Source organism: Salvelinus namaycush, chromosome 32, assembly GCF_016432855.1.
Source record: "Salvelinus namaycush isolate Seneca chromosome 32, SaNama_1.0, whole genome shotgun sequence".
NCBI classification, from domain to species: domain Eukaryota; kingdom Metazoa; phylum Chordata; class Actinopteri; order Salmoniformes; family Salmonidae; genus Salvelinus; species Salvelinus namaycush.
Window position 1 is genome coordinate 20,889,574 of NC_052338.1, and position 15,008 is coordinate 20,904,581.

General features: G+C 42.7%; 3 protein-coding genes across 4 annotated transcripts; 2 read left to right on the plus strand and 1 right to left on the minus strand.

Moving 5' to 3' along the window:
- The first annotated feature begins 310 nt into the window (after positions 1-310).
- LOC120027524 (protein OSCP1-like) lies at positions 311-8,353 on the plus strand. Of its 2 annotated transcripts, XM_038972488.1 has the most exons (11): positions 311-422; positions 1,179-1,208; positions 1,597-1,751; positions 4,910-5,077; positions 5,775-5,855; positions 6,000-6,103; positions 6,544-6,672; positions 6,804-6,858; positions 7,380-7,522; positions 7,667-7,727; positions 8,106-8,353. In XM_038972488.1, the coding sequence occupies exons 1-11, from the start codon at positions 311-313 to the stop codon at positions 8,241-8,243; spliced, it is 1,176 nt and encodes a 391-aa protein (XP_038828416.1). In that variant the 3' UTR covers positions 8,244-8,353. The 2 variants fall into 2 exon arrangements, with proteins under 2 accessions (XP_038828416.1, XP_038828417.1); XM_038972489.1 differs by lacking the exon at positions 1,179-1,208.
- Positions 8,354-9,688: 1,335 nt separating this feature from the next.
- LOC120027339 (glutathione S-transferase A-like) lies at positions 9,689-10,824 on the minus strand. Its single transcript, XM_038972257.1, has one exon. It carries the CDS (start codon positions 10,699-10,701, stop codon positions 10,012-10,014), a length of 690 nt encoding a protein of 229 aa, XP_038828185.1. The 5' UTR covers positions 10,702-10,824; the 3' UTR covers positions 9,689-10,011.
- On the plus strand, positions 10,820-12,737 carry lsm10 (LSM10, U7 small nuclear RNA associated). The gene is made up of 3 exons (XM_038972258.1): positions 10,820-10,961; positions 11,404-11,607; positions 11,894-12,737. The coding sequence occupies exons 2-3, from the start codon at positions 11,440-11,442 to the stop codon at positions 12,092-12,094; spliced, it is 369 nt and encodes a 122-aa protein (XP_038828186.1). The 5' UTR covers positions 10,820-10,961; positions 11,404-11,439; the 3' UTR covers positions 12,095-12,737.
- Positions 12,738-15,008: the final 2,271 nt, after the last annotated feature.

Here is a 15,008-nt window from a genome sequence, read left to right on the forward strand (position 1 = left end):
TTCAATTTGTCTGATTGGTTGTGTTCTGCTGTGCCACGTGACTTTGAGCGAATCAACTAGCCACCTGTCATGCACAACTGTTGCACTTGTCCACTTTGTGATTGAAGAGCGGAGCAGAGGTTGAAGAACCCATCGACTAACTGTTACCTGGACTAGGCTAATTTAAACGGTCTAGTTGAGCATTTTGACATTATGCATTTACTACAAGGTTAGCAGATAAAGGTAGTTATCCACAGTCTCAGTACAGCACGGTCCACCAATACAGCAAGTGAGCTAACTAGCTTGCTAGCTAATCCTCTGGTTCTACAAGATGTCTATGAGAACACTTCCTCTAGTTTTTATTAACCTCGGCGGAGAAATGCTCTATATTCTGGACCAACGTCTTCAAACTCAGAATACCGCCAATGATAATACACAGAAAGGTAGTCTGTAACTAGATTAGCATAGTTAGCTACTGAAGGCAGGTTAGCTGCGCACACAGTAGGCTCCCAATTAATCCTAACCCTTTCTAATTAGCCTAACTAGTTAGATGACTAACCTCAGTCACACATGCATAGGGGAAACCTATTCATCTGGGCCAGGGGTAGACAGCCCTCGTCCTGGAGTCCAACTTCATGTTTTGGAAGACCAGGTGTTGAATTCAGGCAATCATTGAACTGATCAATTAGCTCAGTTGGTCAGGTGTGGTGCCTAGTTGAAACTAAATCCTGCGGCACTCCAGGAACAGGGTTGCCTACCCCTGATCTGGGCAATTCTATGGTAACAGAGTGATGCTGAGACTCAGATTTTTTGCTTTAAAATGTATGTCAAACAAAAACCAATGATTGCAAAGTTAAACAAACAGCAAAGCACTATGCTCAATGACTACTGTTAACAATTTCAACAGAATATTTTACAAAAACACACTTACTTGAAGAACAGTGCAGATGTAAAGTTTGGTAACATAATGACTGTTTGTGCTGTCATTTTGTTACCAAACTTTGCATCTGCACAGTTCAAGTTTTTTAAAAAGTCTCAGCATCACTCTGTTACTTTGCCAATCTTTAAATGTATGAGTTAATTGCAAGTATCTTTGGTGTAGTAGCAGTTTGAATTTAACCATATTTTCCCCCCCCTAAACATATTATATTTTTGCCCTCCCTGACATACGTATTTCCCTAAACATCACTTTATTGCAGGTGTATGGTCAGATGACGACAGAAAAAGAGGTATCTTCCTAGCTAGTCAGATCCCTCTCCCATGTATCCTAGCTGTAGCCTATATTCTGTACTACTGTACTATTAGTCAGTGTAGCCCTAGGTCCAATACATTAGTGAAAAATGGGACTGGTTCAGAAAGCTTGTTACACAAGACAGCACTGCAATTCTATGATGTTCAACAATCTTATATATTGGGCATGTGTTGAATTTATAAAATTAATTATTGCTGTCACATTTGCAAAATTTTTGTATTCCTTTCTGTACCTCCATTTTATCACCTTTATTTTGTATCACCTAAAATGCATTCCTAACCAAAATGTTTGACTTTTTTTACATTTTTGTTTTGTTCAAGTCCTTAATAAATTAACTGTTTCTGTCTGTCCTATCATATCTATAGTTATGAATGACATCATAGCCACCATGTTCAGTAAGGCCTTTATGGAGGAACTGCTGAAGCCTCAGGACCTCTACAGTAATAGGGCTCTGAGAACAGTGCTAACACGACTAGCCCATGCCTCCATCATGAGGCTCAACCCCGCCAGCATGGATAGGGTAGGCAACATACAGTAGACTAGATGCCCTAATTCAAATAATCCAAGCTTAGAAATTACTTTATTATTTAAAGCCTCCATGTAGTCTGTTTACTGTAAATCATCACTGTATGGCTAATAAATCACTTTATTTCATGAAAATAACTCAAAATATATTTTTTTGCCAGTGAATTTACATACACAGCCCTGATTGGCGGATTGAATCAACCCTACCCCGCTTACTCCTTCAAAGTAGGAGGATACATATGCAAATAAAGATGACTGGTCATTGGTCAGAATAATCAGATCAGATTGTGATGTCATGCTATGGGCCAAAAACTCCATCCCACCTGAGCAGGCTGAAATTCTAGGAATTATTTTCAAAAAGCTCTTGCACTAAAGGGCATTATCATAATTTTCACAATTTCAGAGTGTTACGTCAACCTCATAGGGTGAAGAAGAAAGAAAAAAAGGGAAAATACGTTTTTGACTGCACTGCCCCTTTCAATCTGCCCCTTTAAATCAGCTGTGTAGTGCTAGGGGAAAAACTAAAGCTGTGTTCGAATACCCATACTAACATACTGTGTACTATACTTAATGAGTATATACTACATACTATATTAGTTCATTTTAGTATACTGTAAACGAATGGTATAATTTCAGTTGAGCGTACTAGAGCTTCGCCTGTCTACTGGAAGTTGATACGGTTGCTATGAAACCTCTTGCTAGCTTGTTAGCATAACAAATGACTAGCTGAACATTTTATGATTTCGGTTGTGTTCGTAAATTCAATCCGGAGTGCCAGAGTGCGCTCTGGGCGTTTGTAAATCTAGAGTGTTGTCAGATTCTGTTCATAAATTCGGACCATTCAGAGCGCACACTGGAAGCTCTGGCCAAGGGTTGATCCGAGCGTTCAACGGCAGTCAAGCACCCAAGCTAACTGGCTAACATTGGCTAGCTACTTCCAGACACAAATGAGACTGAGAACACCTCACTCTGACTATTTTACTCGCCCTAGCAGAGCTGGTTAGGCTGTTTTCATGTTGTCTAGAGCGTTGATGACTAACTATGCTGCTGGCAAATTTTTAATTATGATTTCCCCCCCCCCCCCCAATGTTTACTGACACCGGCCATATTCAACGGGTGTTGAGTGTTCGTAAATTCATCAGTTATTCGGGGCGAGAGTGCTCTGAAATCGGCATAGAATGATGTGAATAATCAAGTCAATAAACGTTTGGTAGTTAGTTAGATAGCAGATAGCTAATAATACTGCCTGGCAAGTTCGATGTATTAGTAGCCAACTAATGTTAGGTAGCTACTGTTAGCTAACATATCGGTACCTACTGCTGTAATGCTATGCGGTTCGTAAGGATAGCGTAGCTAACAAATTGTCAGCCAACACAACGTGTAACGTAACTTATTTGAAAAGTCATTATTTTTTTACATTGCTCAACATTTTAACATTTTTCATAATTGGTTAAAGCAATGAATTTGTATCCGATTTTGTAGGACTTCGGCTGCATATTTTCCGCCATTTTCTTCAAATCTGAAAACGTGAAGCCATGCCCATTCTTGGAAGAATTGCATTATGGGCCATACAAGCACGGGAATAGTGTCCACTGCAAGTATACTTCGAATTTTGGCGAATTTAGTACGACATCCAGGAACTTTTGGCATACTAACTATATCCATACTATGACCAATAAGCATACTAAACTCAGCAAAAAAAGAAACGTCCTCTCACTTTCACCTGCGTTTATTTTCAGCAAACGTAACGTGTAAATATTTGTATGAACATAAGATTCAACAACTGAGACATAAACTGAACAAGTTCCACAGACATGGAATAATGTGTCCCTGAACGAAGGGGGGGGGGGGGGGTTAAAATCAAACGTAACAGTCAGTGTCTGGTGTGGCCACCAGCTGCATTAAGTACTGCAGTGTATCTCCTCCTCATGGACTGCACCAGAATTGCCAGTTCTTGCTGTGAGATGTTACCCCACTCTTCCACCAAGGCACCTGCAAGTTCTCTGACATTTCTGGAGGGAATGGCCCTAGCCCTCACCCTCCGATCCAACAGGTCCCAGATGTGCTCATTGGTTGAGATCCGGGCTCTTCGCTGGCCATGGCAGAACACTGACATTCCTGACTTGCAGGAAATCACGCACAGAACGAGCAGTATGGCTGGTGGCATTGTCATGCTAGAGGGTCATGTCAGGATGAGCCTGCAGGAAGGGTACCACATGAGGGAGAAGGATGTCTTCCCTGTAACGCACAGCGTTGAGATTGCCTGCAATGACAACAAGCTCAGTCCGATGATGCTGTGACACATCGCCCCAAACCATGACGGACCCTCCACCTCCAAATTGATCCCGCTCCAGAGTACAGGCCTCGGTGTAATGCTCATTCCTTCGACGATAAACGCGAATCCGACCATCACCCCTGGTGAGAGAAAACCGCGACTCGTCAGTGAAGAGCACTTTTTGCCAGTCCTGTCTGGTCCAGCGACAGTGGGTTTGTGCCCATAGGCGGTGATGTCTGTCCCGTCTCTCTGTAGGGCTGTCTTCGTCGTCTCACAGTACGGACATTGCAATTTATTACCCTGGCCACATCTGCAGTCCTCATGCCTCCTTGCAGCATGCCTAAGGCACATTCACGCAGATGAGCAGGGACCCTGGGCATCTTTCTTTTGGTGTTTTTCAGAGTCAGTAGATAGGCCTCTTTAGTGTCCTAAGTTTTCATAACTGTGACCTTAATTGCCTACCGCCTGTAAGCTGTTAGTGTCTTAACAACCGTTCCACAGGTGCATGTTCATTAATTATTTATGGTTCATTGAACAAGCATGGGAAACAGTGTTTAAACCCTTTACAATGAAGATCTGTGAAGTTATTTGGATTTTTTAAAATTATCTTTGAAAGACAGGGTCCTGAAAAAGGGATGTTTCTTTTTTTGCTGGGTTTATATACTCAATTCACATCACTAATAGTGAGGTTAGTATGAGTATTCGAACACAGCTTAAATGTGAACCACTGCGGCCTATCCCTTTTAGCCTCAACCACTAGGCCCGTCAACAGGCCCCTTTCAAATATGAGGAGATTAGAAAATACTGGTCATGCCATCTTATTTTGCATTTAACGTACTGTAATTTGTGTTTTCTTTTGTCTGCTGTTTTCTGTATAGCTTTATGAATTGATGGTGATGGCTTTCAAATACCAACTCCTGCTATGTCCACGTCCTAGAGACCTGCTGATTATTTCATACAATCACATAGACGCCATCCGGGAGTTTGTGAGAGACACCCCCAGTGTTCTCAACCAAGTGGACGAGACACACCGAAAGATCATTGAGGTAGGGGCCTGTCACTGGCACTCTATTCCCTATATAGTGCACTACTTTTGATGAGGGCCCATATGGCAATTATTTTATTTTTTTACAAAAAAGTATCATGTTCGAGTGATCCGTGTACATGCTCGCAACAAAAAGCCCTGTAGCAGAGAGCTATACACTGATGTCGGGACCTTGACACACTTAGCACTGAGTAAGTGTTGACCATGAGAACACAAGATTGATGGCTATAGCTATACTCAACAAGTATATTATTCCTCTGGCTTATTCTATCTAGCTCTATTTTTGATATTTTACCTTGCCTCTTTAGCTTGCTAGGTAATCAATCGTCTGACACCTGTGATGATGTACACAATAGCCATCTGATTACGTGTTTCCTAATTTACATGAGCTGCATCTGGAGTCAGATGTGATCTTATTTACTTCTATGTAAACAAAACGGTTTCTGATTTGGAACTGCACACACAACTTTTCATGACATGATTGGGAAATGGGTTTATAGGGCTCTGGTCAAAAGTAGTGCAATTTTTTAGGGAATTGGGTGCCATTTGGGACGCAGCCTGATTCATTGTGACAGATTACATGCATGCTTTACCTAAACTACAAAAAGATGGCCTTAATCTGCTGTCTCGCCCACATCCTGCTTGTAATGCCAAGCTAAGTCTGATGTACCCTTTTCTACTCTTCCTGTTTGCTAAAGGTGTACACACCCTTGTCTGATGGGGAATTTCAACTCCTCCGACAAACGCTTCTCATATTTCTTCAAGACATGCATGTCAGGGTAAGTCCCTTTTTATCTTTATCGGCTGTTGAAAACTAAATGTTTCTGTATAAACATTTTTAAAAATCCATACAAATAAATAGTATTTTGACCGATTCTGCTGTTGACAAAAACAAAAACAAATATGAATGCTGTCTCTGACAGGTATCACTTTTCCTCAAGGATAAAGTGCAGAATCCCAATGGACGCTTTTCTCTCTCGACCACAGGCCCAGTGCCCCATGGGACAGAAGTCCCGGGGTTAATCAGGTAAAATACTTGGCAGTAGCCAATGTGGAGTCGCCAGAAAACGCTAAGATCTGGTTTTCAGGGATATAGAATTTTCAACCTAACTTCCATTTCCCCTGAAAACACTGAAGTGGGAACTCTGCTCATGCATCTTTCTATGCCTGCTACGTTAGGTTAACTTGGCAGTAACGCGACGGAGGTGTTAAACATATTTGAACCGCTAGTTCGCGGATCAACTACCTGGTCTCCATGAGTAGTGACTGAGAGGTCATATAGAAATGCATTGTAAAGGCCAAGAGGAATTGTATTGACGGTCATGCATCGCATGCTACAGTTAGTGGTAGTATTTTGCTAGTCTGTTCCTTTTTTTACTACTTCCCTTTTAGATGCGTTTCAACCTGAAGACATCAATGTAACCAATATGAATTCAGGGTTTCATCTCTGACTTCCTGTTATCCCAGGATGTTTAGTAGCAATGGTAAGGAGTGGAAGAGATGGGAGTTCCCCACTGGAGGCAGTTACACCAGCTCCATCCGAGTGGGCTCCTTTGAGCGGTTTGGAGATAGAGTCATCCGAATTGGGACAAATATGTAAGTAGCTACCTACTGCACCTGGCATGGAGGCTCGACCATTAAAATTGCAAAAAAATCCTGGAAAGGGAGTCGTAAATCTATATTAGCTGTTTGTTTTAAATCGATATGTATCTGTTGAATTCTAACAGGTACAGTGTGACTCAACCAGAAGAAACTCACACATCCAAGAACTACTCTCAAAAGGTAGAACTCTGAACACACTTCATTCCACTTAAAGCGCCCTCATTTTTGTCATCAGGCAGTATGTATCATGCATCTCAAAGTAGGGGTGCTGATTTAGGATCAGTTTAGCCTTTTAGATTACATTGAATAAGACTACATGGACAGGTAGGACCTGATCCTAGCACTCCTACTCTGAGAGACTTGATCCATACAACCCCAGGTGTGCATGCTTACAAGCACAGTAAAGACTGCCCTCTTGAGGCACTAGCACTTACTGTACATTTGAGTCATTTAGCAGACACTGTTATCCAGAGCAACTTACATGATTTTTAAAAACGTTTTCATAATGGTCCAACGTGGGAATTGAACCCACAACCCTAGCGTTGCAAGCGCCATGCTCTACCAACTGATCCACACGGGACTTACTCTCCATGGGGGGGCAGTAAACCCAAGTAACCCAAACTGCAACCCAAATGGCACCCTATTCCCTATATAGGGCCATTTGGGACGCATCCCCACTATATATACTTATTGTTCCACAGGCGAACTCTGAACCCAACCCCCTGGCCAAAGAGGAGCTGAACCTGCTGGCTCAACTGCTGGGTGGAATGAAGGTTCAGAACCGAAACACTGAAACAGGGTTCCGGGTCAACCTCTTTGCCACAGACCAAGAAGAAGAGGAGGCGTGAGTTCTCTTTCACTACTAGTGCCTTAGTTCTTTGTTTAACAGTGATCGTGATGCACATTGCAGCATCTTGATCATCTATAATTTGGTTTGATCAGAGCAAGTAATTGATATGTGTGAAGGAATGATCTTTGTCTTCTACAGTGGAGCATCAGGAGGGAATGGGGATCAGTCATTCCAAGTGATTAATATTCAAGCAACACAGGTATGATGGTATTGAGTAATTTCATAGCAATTACACATACCGAATGCGATCTGCCGTTCATCTGGCGTTTGTTCGCCGCAGTGTGTTTTAGGGACCGTCTGACTGCTGACATTTTCAAGCGTTTCTACATGTAGATCGGTTTGCATATTACGGCTGGCACTCTGTTCAGAGGTGCTAAGTACTCTCGGCAGGCAACCTAGCATCAGACTGACAAACCAAAGATCACCATGTCATTGGTGTGTATTCCTGCTCAGCTCTCTTTTACAATCTCCACTAAACCCCCTTTAAGCTCAAGAGCATATCTGTATCAAGCAACAATTGTAGTTCATTATTGTACTGATTATGCATCAAATGAAGTGGGTTTTTTTTCCCTCTCAGGACGTGCAAGTCAACACAGAACTGGCTCGGATCGCGGGAGAGTTTACCGGGGAGCCTGAACAGACTGAATCGCCAGCGGGACCAAGCAACAAGGGGGATGACCTGCTGGCCATGATGGATGAACTTATTGAACTATAATGTTGATTATGATGAGGTTTTGGTGGGTAGAGCTGTACAATCAGTATTGTAGTTTGGGCAAGATGCCTATTGTAGTTTGGGTGCCTAATGTTACTGTGGTTATCCACTATACTGGAGCTGGTCAATCAATGCTTACATACACAAACTCAACATTACCTCTTAGGCCCGTTTGTTGGACAAAAGTTGAATCACGTATTACTTTAGTCAATCTTTTCATCCCTCTGGTGGTGCTATTCTGGTTTGTAGATTACATCTTAAAACAAGTGCAAAAAGTGAAGTATAAGACTGTAAAAATAAATGAAAATTATTGTAGATATGAATAGCTGTTAAGTTGTATATTTGTAATGTAGATGATTCTATGAAGAAAATCTTGTGTATATAGAGAATATTTATATATAGTATGTATGAGTTTTATTTTTGTACTCGGTGGCACTTCATATTTTGGTAAATGATCTACCAGTCATTGAATATAAGAAGCAGTTGTCTTCAATAAACCAACACTCAAGCATCTTTTTCCACATTTGTATTTTTGTAGATTTGCACAGATCATGTTTTTTTTCTGAAGGATCCTCAAATCGCCAGCAGGGGGAGTAGTAACAACATGCCTGCAGAGCCATGTATTTCTAAAAACATGTTTTCTTGTTAAGTCATGTTCTTACAAACATAGATGGTGTTACAGTACAAAACAGCCTTTGTTTGTTACAAAAACAAATGTGTAAATGCTTAAAATTATGTTCGCTTGGTGAATTTAAAACTACTCATCTGTTAGGAAACCCACAATAAAAGCAACTTTTCTGTTTCATGAGGTGTGCAACAAAGGGAAGCTACACTACATAACTAAAAGTATGTGGACACCTGCTTGTCAAACATCTCATTCCAAAATTATGGGCATTCATATGGAGTTGGTCCCCTTCCTTTGCTGCTATAACAGCCTCCACTCTTCTGGGAAGGCCTTCCACTAGATGTTGGAACATTGTTGCGGGGACTTTGCTTCCATTCAGCAACGGGAGCATTATTGAGGTCGGGCACTGATGTGGGCGATTAGGCTTGGCTTGCAGTTGGTGTTCCAATTCATCCCAAAGTTGTTCAATGGGGTTGAGGTCAGGACTCTGTGCGAGATGGTGAAGCGTGATTCATCACACCAGAGAACGAGTTTCCACTGCTTCCGAGTCCAATGGCGGCGAGCTTTACACCACTCCAGCCGACGGTTGGCATTGCGCATGGTGATCTTAGGCTTGTGTGCGGCTGCTCGGCCATGGAAACCTATTTCATGAAGCTCTCAACGAACAGTTCTTATGCTGACATTGCTTCCAGAGGCAGTTTGGAACTCGGTAGTGAGTGTTGCAACCGAGGACTAATGATTTTTACGCGCTTCAGCACTCGGCGGTCCTGTTCTATGAGCTTGTGTGGCCTACTACTGCTTGACTAAGCCGTTGTTGCTCCTAGACGTTTCACTTCACAATAACCACTTATAGTTGACCGGGGCAGCTCTAGCAGGGAAGAAACTTGACGAACTGACTTGCTGGAAAGGTGGCATCCTATGACGGCACCACACTGAAAGTCACTAAGCTTTTCAGTAAGGCCATTCTACTGCCAATGTTTGTCTATGGAGATTGCATGGATGTGTGCTCGATTTTATACACCTGTCAGCCGAATCCACTAACTTGAAGGGGTGTCCACATACTTGTGTATATATAGTGTACATAGATTTTAAGTGCCTATAAATACTTTAAAAATTGTGTGTGTGTTCCTTAAGTAGGTGTGAGTCTCAGAGCTCTTTGAGAAAGTCACCCCACTGAGGTTTTTCCTGGTCTTCCAGCCAGTGTGGGGGCCAGGTAGTTTTGACACTTGGTCTGTCCTTCATCATAGAGTAGTATGCTCTCAGTTTGGGGTAACGCTCTGCTGACAGCCCAGAGCGGAAGGCGTAGGCAATGGTGGGGAAGACAAGGACATCAGCCAACGAGAAGGCTTTTCCTGCCAGGTAAGAGCCTGCCTCCATCTTCTGAAAGTATCCCTCCCACAGTTTAATTTCAATCGCAAGGTTATCTTTGTTCCTCTTGATAGCAGAGTCATGTCTCTCTCCCTGAGGGACATAATACTCATAGTAGACCACATCACTAAGTTTCTCGTAGAAGGTTTGGCCCTCAAACATGCGTTGGTACATCAGGGCTTGTTTGGCTAGACCCTCAGGGATCATCTGGGTCCCCTGGGACCTGAACTGGTTTTCCAAATACATGCATGCTCCATAGGACTCGTTCACTATGCAGTCCCCGTGTTTGAATGTAGGGAGCTGTGCCCGGGGGTTGAGGTCCATGACTATTGTAGATTTGTGCTCTTCTTTATCGAAGTCCAACAGCGTCTGGTTGTATCCCTGCAACATTTTCTCCTCCAGAGCGATCATAACCCGCCAGCACGGAACCGAGAAGGTGCACCAGAGAAGTGTCATGTTATTGGCCATGATTGTAGACACCGCAGAGAAAGAAGCAAGGAGTAGTCGACTTGGTAGTGTTGTTCAAGACGTTGGCAAGTTTCGAAATACATGGGCCCTGCGTCGCAGTTGGCGGTGACGTAGACGACACAGTTGTGAAACGTCATCAAACTGCTCCGGCGGTTTACTTTCATCCTCAAGTTTGCTCCGTTGACATGATTAGCTGCGAGGTTCTTCTCTAAGTACACTTAACCTTGGTTTCTCCTGAATGTAAACGAATCAACCAAAATGTACGCTCGCTTCTTAGTTTTGACAAGCTTTGTGTAAAGTCCATGTTATCTAGCTTCTGTTGTTGTACCTCTAGTCCATCGCGCCACTACAACGAGTAATCTAGCTTTGTCGCCTTCCATTGATCCTTTAGGAGATTCTTTCTCTATGCTTATTGACTTGACTTATATATATACTTTAGTAACCCACCAAAGTAAAGATGTTGTGCTGTACCGTGAGAACATATTTATTTGTGCGCACGGTGTCGCGTTTTTCCAAAATAGTAGCTCTGGTCCATGCGTCAGATGGGAATGCAGATCCAACGCGTGCACCAGAGCCTTCTATTTAGAAATTAAATGTATGATAGATCTACCCATAATGCCGTTTTTGCAAGAAACGTTTTGGAAACGAATCAATATCAAGTTCTTACATTTTATACACAGACCCTTTCCTCCCTCTCCATAGTCTTCCCTGGCTGTATCCTCAACTTAAGCAGGACCAATGGAGGTGTCCCATTCGATCAGGGAGCGCACCATTGCAGAGAACAGCCTAGTGATCCTTCTCCAGGGGCTTCAGGGGGAGGTGACCACCGTGGACCTGAGGGATGAGAGCACGGCGAGGGGACGTGTGGTCAACGTGGACGCCTTCATGAACGTGCGTCTGGAGGAGGTGAATGATTGGTTGATTTTTGGGTGAAACTGTTTTTGACATTTAGAAACAATAATGTGAAAGTACAAATAACTCCAGAGGATGACACATGGATGTGTTAAATACACGTTTTTCCAATGTTAACTCATAGTGATGATGATAATGATATGTGTTGCACGATTAGATTTTATGTATTTATTTATTCTATGTGGAAGCAGCAGCACATTCTTTAATTGTCCAAGATGATTTTCCCCTTTGGTGACAATAAAGTATATCCTAATCCTTCCAATGTGGTCCTCGACCACAGGTGCTGTACCGGGACCGCCGCGGCCGGCTCAGTCAGCTGGCCGATCTGTTTATCACGGCCAGGAACGTGCGCTACGTCCACATCCCCGACCACGTGGACATCATGGAGACCATACAGACCCAGCTGACCAGGATCAGACGCGTTCGCAACTTTGCCGGCGAGAAAAGGGGCAGGAAGGAGTATCTAAAGAAAAAGAACTGAACTTGGAATGGTGGAGGACGTTGTGTTGGCCCCAAGGGGCTGACCTTTTCTGACCTGAGTTTCAGCTCCTTGTCACTCATGGTCATCCCAAACGTGTGGCTTGACAATGAGCAATGGAGTTGGCAAGAGCACAAACAGATCTGGGACCAGACTGAATTTATAAAATAATTGAACTTGACGAGTGTTATTCTCATCCACGTGTTGGCTTTCTCTCTGTCTGTATGTGGTTGGCTAGCAATTGAACCAGGAGACGAGGTTAGAAGGGTGGAGGTTGTGTTGCCCCAAGGAGCCTTCCATCACCGCTCATTTCAAATTGTGCAATTTCTCCTTGTTTCATTAATGAAATTGTGACTCCAGAACAGAAGAATATGAATTTGAATTGATTCTCACAAGTTACAGGTGTCATCCTTGAGTCTTTATGTTCATAATGCTTTAACATTATAATTCACAGAGGGTGACAGGTTCTCCTCTTATCCAAGGAAAGAAAACAACTAAAGTTTAAGAATGTCAATAGTTGGCATTGTAAAGACTTTTCTTTGGTAAATAAGACTATTCTTTTTGATGCTTAAGTGTTTTTGATTCTCGTTTTGCTCCACCTCTTGTTGAAATACTTTGAATAAACATTCCTTTTTTAAAGAAATCATTGCATTTTCAGAAAACAAAACTAATTGAGTAATTCCAAGCCATGCAATCTTAAGTGCTGTTTGGTAAGATGACAAGATGTGTGATTGCTATATTTTGTTGGTTAGATTGTCCTTTTGTCTTGGGGAAAACTGGTTTTGATATAGGCACAATGCAATTTGGTTTATTGTGAATCAATCAAATGTATTTATAAAGCCCTTTTTACACCAGCAGATGTCACAGTGCTGTACAGAAACCCAGCCTAAAATCCCAAACAGCAAGCAATGCAGATGTAAAAGCACGCCATGTAGGTTACGCCTATGTATACCATTATTTCATTACGTATACCTTTCGTCCCTTCCTTGAAGTGATCACAGACGGTTGATCCTGTAAGCTATGTATTGGAGTCCTTGCTTTCACCTATCCAACTGTGTTAGATCTGTACTTATGAATTCAAGGAAGCAAGGAAATGTTTTAATTGTATAGAATTTGAACAGGAACCAATACATACACTACACTACAGTGAGGGTGTGTTTGTGTGGGGGCAGTGTTTTCTCTACTGGACATGAACATGGCTGTGACCCAAATGGCACCCTATTCCCTATGTATTGCACTGAGGTGCAATATCCCTATGAGCTCTGATGAAAAGTAGTGCACTATAAAGGGAATAGGGTGTCATTTGGGACGCAAACATGGCCAGGAGCCTCGGCTAGGATAGACCACAATGCCCATCTGTCTGAGTTCACGACTAGGCCGGTCTACCTCCCTGCCCACAGGCCAGCCAGGGAAAAGATGACATGATCAATACCAGTCTGAATGAGGGGGAAAAAACAGGGCTGTTTCCAAAGCTTAGCTCTCCCTCTCCCAAACAGAACCCACTCATAAAAGCCTTTTGGTTCACTCTTGAACGTGATTGGTGGACTGGCAGTCACGGAACCAGGATGGAACTTCTTGGGGCCAATGGCATTGAGCAGAGAAACTAAGAGGAAGAAAGAAGTGCTTCCCTTGGAAATGGCTGTCCTAAATGTTCCGATGGTATTTGGGATTTAGAGGAATTTCTAAATGGGTATGTTATTTCTTAGCAGTGTCAGGAAGAGGACAGGTCTGACATAACATGTGTTGGCTGGAGAAGAAGATTAACGCTTGATTTCAGATAGAGTTTCACCATTATCAGTCAGTTACATGTATAGAGTGTACTACAAAGGGGAGGAGTTGAATTCACCTGGGATCAATATGTCCCTACAGAATGTGGTATATAGGGAAAGGGGGATACCTAGTCAGTTGTACAACTGAATACAACTGAAATGTGTCTTCTGCATTTAACCCAACCCCTCTGAATCAGAGAGGTGGGGGGGGCTGCCATAATCGACATCCACACGTCTTCTGCGCCCGAGGAACAGTGGGTTAACTGCCTTGCTCTGACAGAACGACAGATTTTTACCTTGGTCAGCTCAGAGATTCGATCCAGCAACCTTTCGGTTACCTGCCCAATGCTCTAACCACTAGATAAAGAATGAAGTTACACACCACTGGATCTCAGGAATTTCCCGATGCCGTTCCATTATTGTTAGTCGGGGACCTGTGGTCTGACCTGTGGTATGATTTTGGTTTTGAACCTTCTTTTAAAAAAACAAATGTTTTCTCTAAGACCAACCTTGAGAAACCTCTCAGTGACAACAACCACATAATTGCTTTTGAAAGCCACTGGACTGACTGCCACATCAACACTGTTTAGCTCAGAATAGTTCTTTACAGAGGAATTCAAAATAAACATTTTGGTTGTAAAAGCCACTTGGAATAATAAGAAACAATGGTTGTTTACCTCATCAATCTGAAATCCCTAAAACCATGTTCCTGTCTTAAATGGCACCCTATACCCTACATAGTGCACTACTTTTGACCAGGGCCCATAGGGCTTATGTCAAAAGTAGTTCCCTATATAGGGAATAGGGTGCCATTTGGAATGTAACCCCTGAGATCACAACACAAAAAGTTGAATTAATCCCGTCAGTCCCTCCTTTAGCACCACACCAGAGCCCTCCTGGGTTAACACTGAACAGAGGTTCCTCACTGTGGCATGGCCTAGAGCTGGAGATAGCCCACACACACACAGAGGCCAGGTTAACAGGACACTCACTACAGCACAAGTATACCTCAGACTGAGTGTAAGTATGTATGTATGAAGATCTGGAGAAGGCAACTAATGTTGTTTGGGGATTTTTGGTAAATGCTAATCAAGCTAATTTCTCTCTGGGTTTTTTGGAAAATGCTAATCAAGCTCATCTCTCACTCT

Excerpts from the sequence above, each read along its gene's own strand:
- lsm10 (XM_038972258.1), top strand. The coding sequence starts at position 11,440 with ATGGAGGTGTCCCATTCGATCAGGGAGCGCACCATTGCAGAGAACAGC. Across the intron at positions 11,608-11,893 it reads TGAACGTGCGTCTGGAGGAG|GTGCTGTACCGGGACCGCCG; the intron begins GTGAATGATTGG and ends CCTCGACCACAG.
- LOC120027339 (XM_038972257.1), bottom strand. The coding sequence starts at position 10,701 with ATGGCCAATAACATGACACTTCTCTGGTGCACCTTCTCGGTTCCGTGC.
- LOC120027524 (XM_038972488.1), top strand. The coding sequence starts at position 311 with ATGTCTATGAGAACACTTCCTCTAGTTTTTATTAACCTCGGCGGAGAA. Across the intron at positions 423-1,178 it reads CAATGATAATACACAGAAAG|GTGTATGGTCAGATGACGAC; the intron begins GTAGTCTGTAAC and ends ACTTTATTGCAG. Across the intron at positions 1,752-4,909 it reads ACCCCGCCAGCATGGATAGG|CTTTATGAATTGATGGTGAT; the intron begins GTAGGCAACATA and ends TTTTCTGTATAG.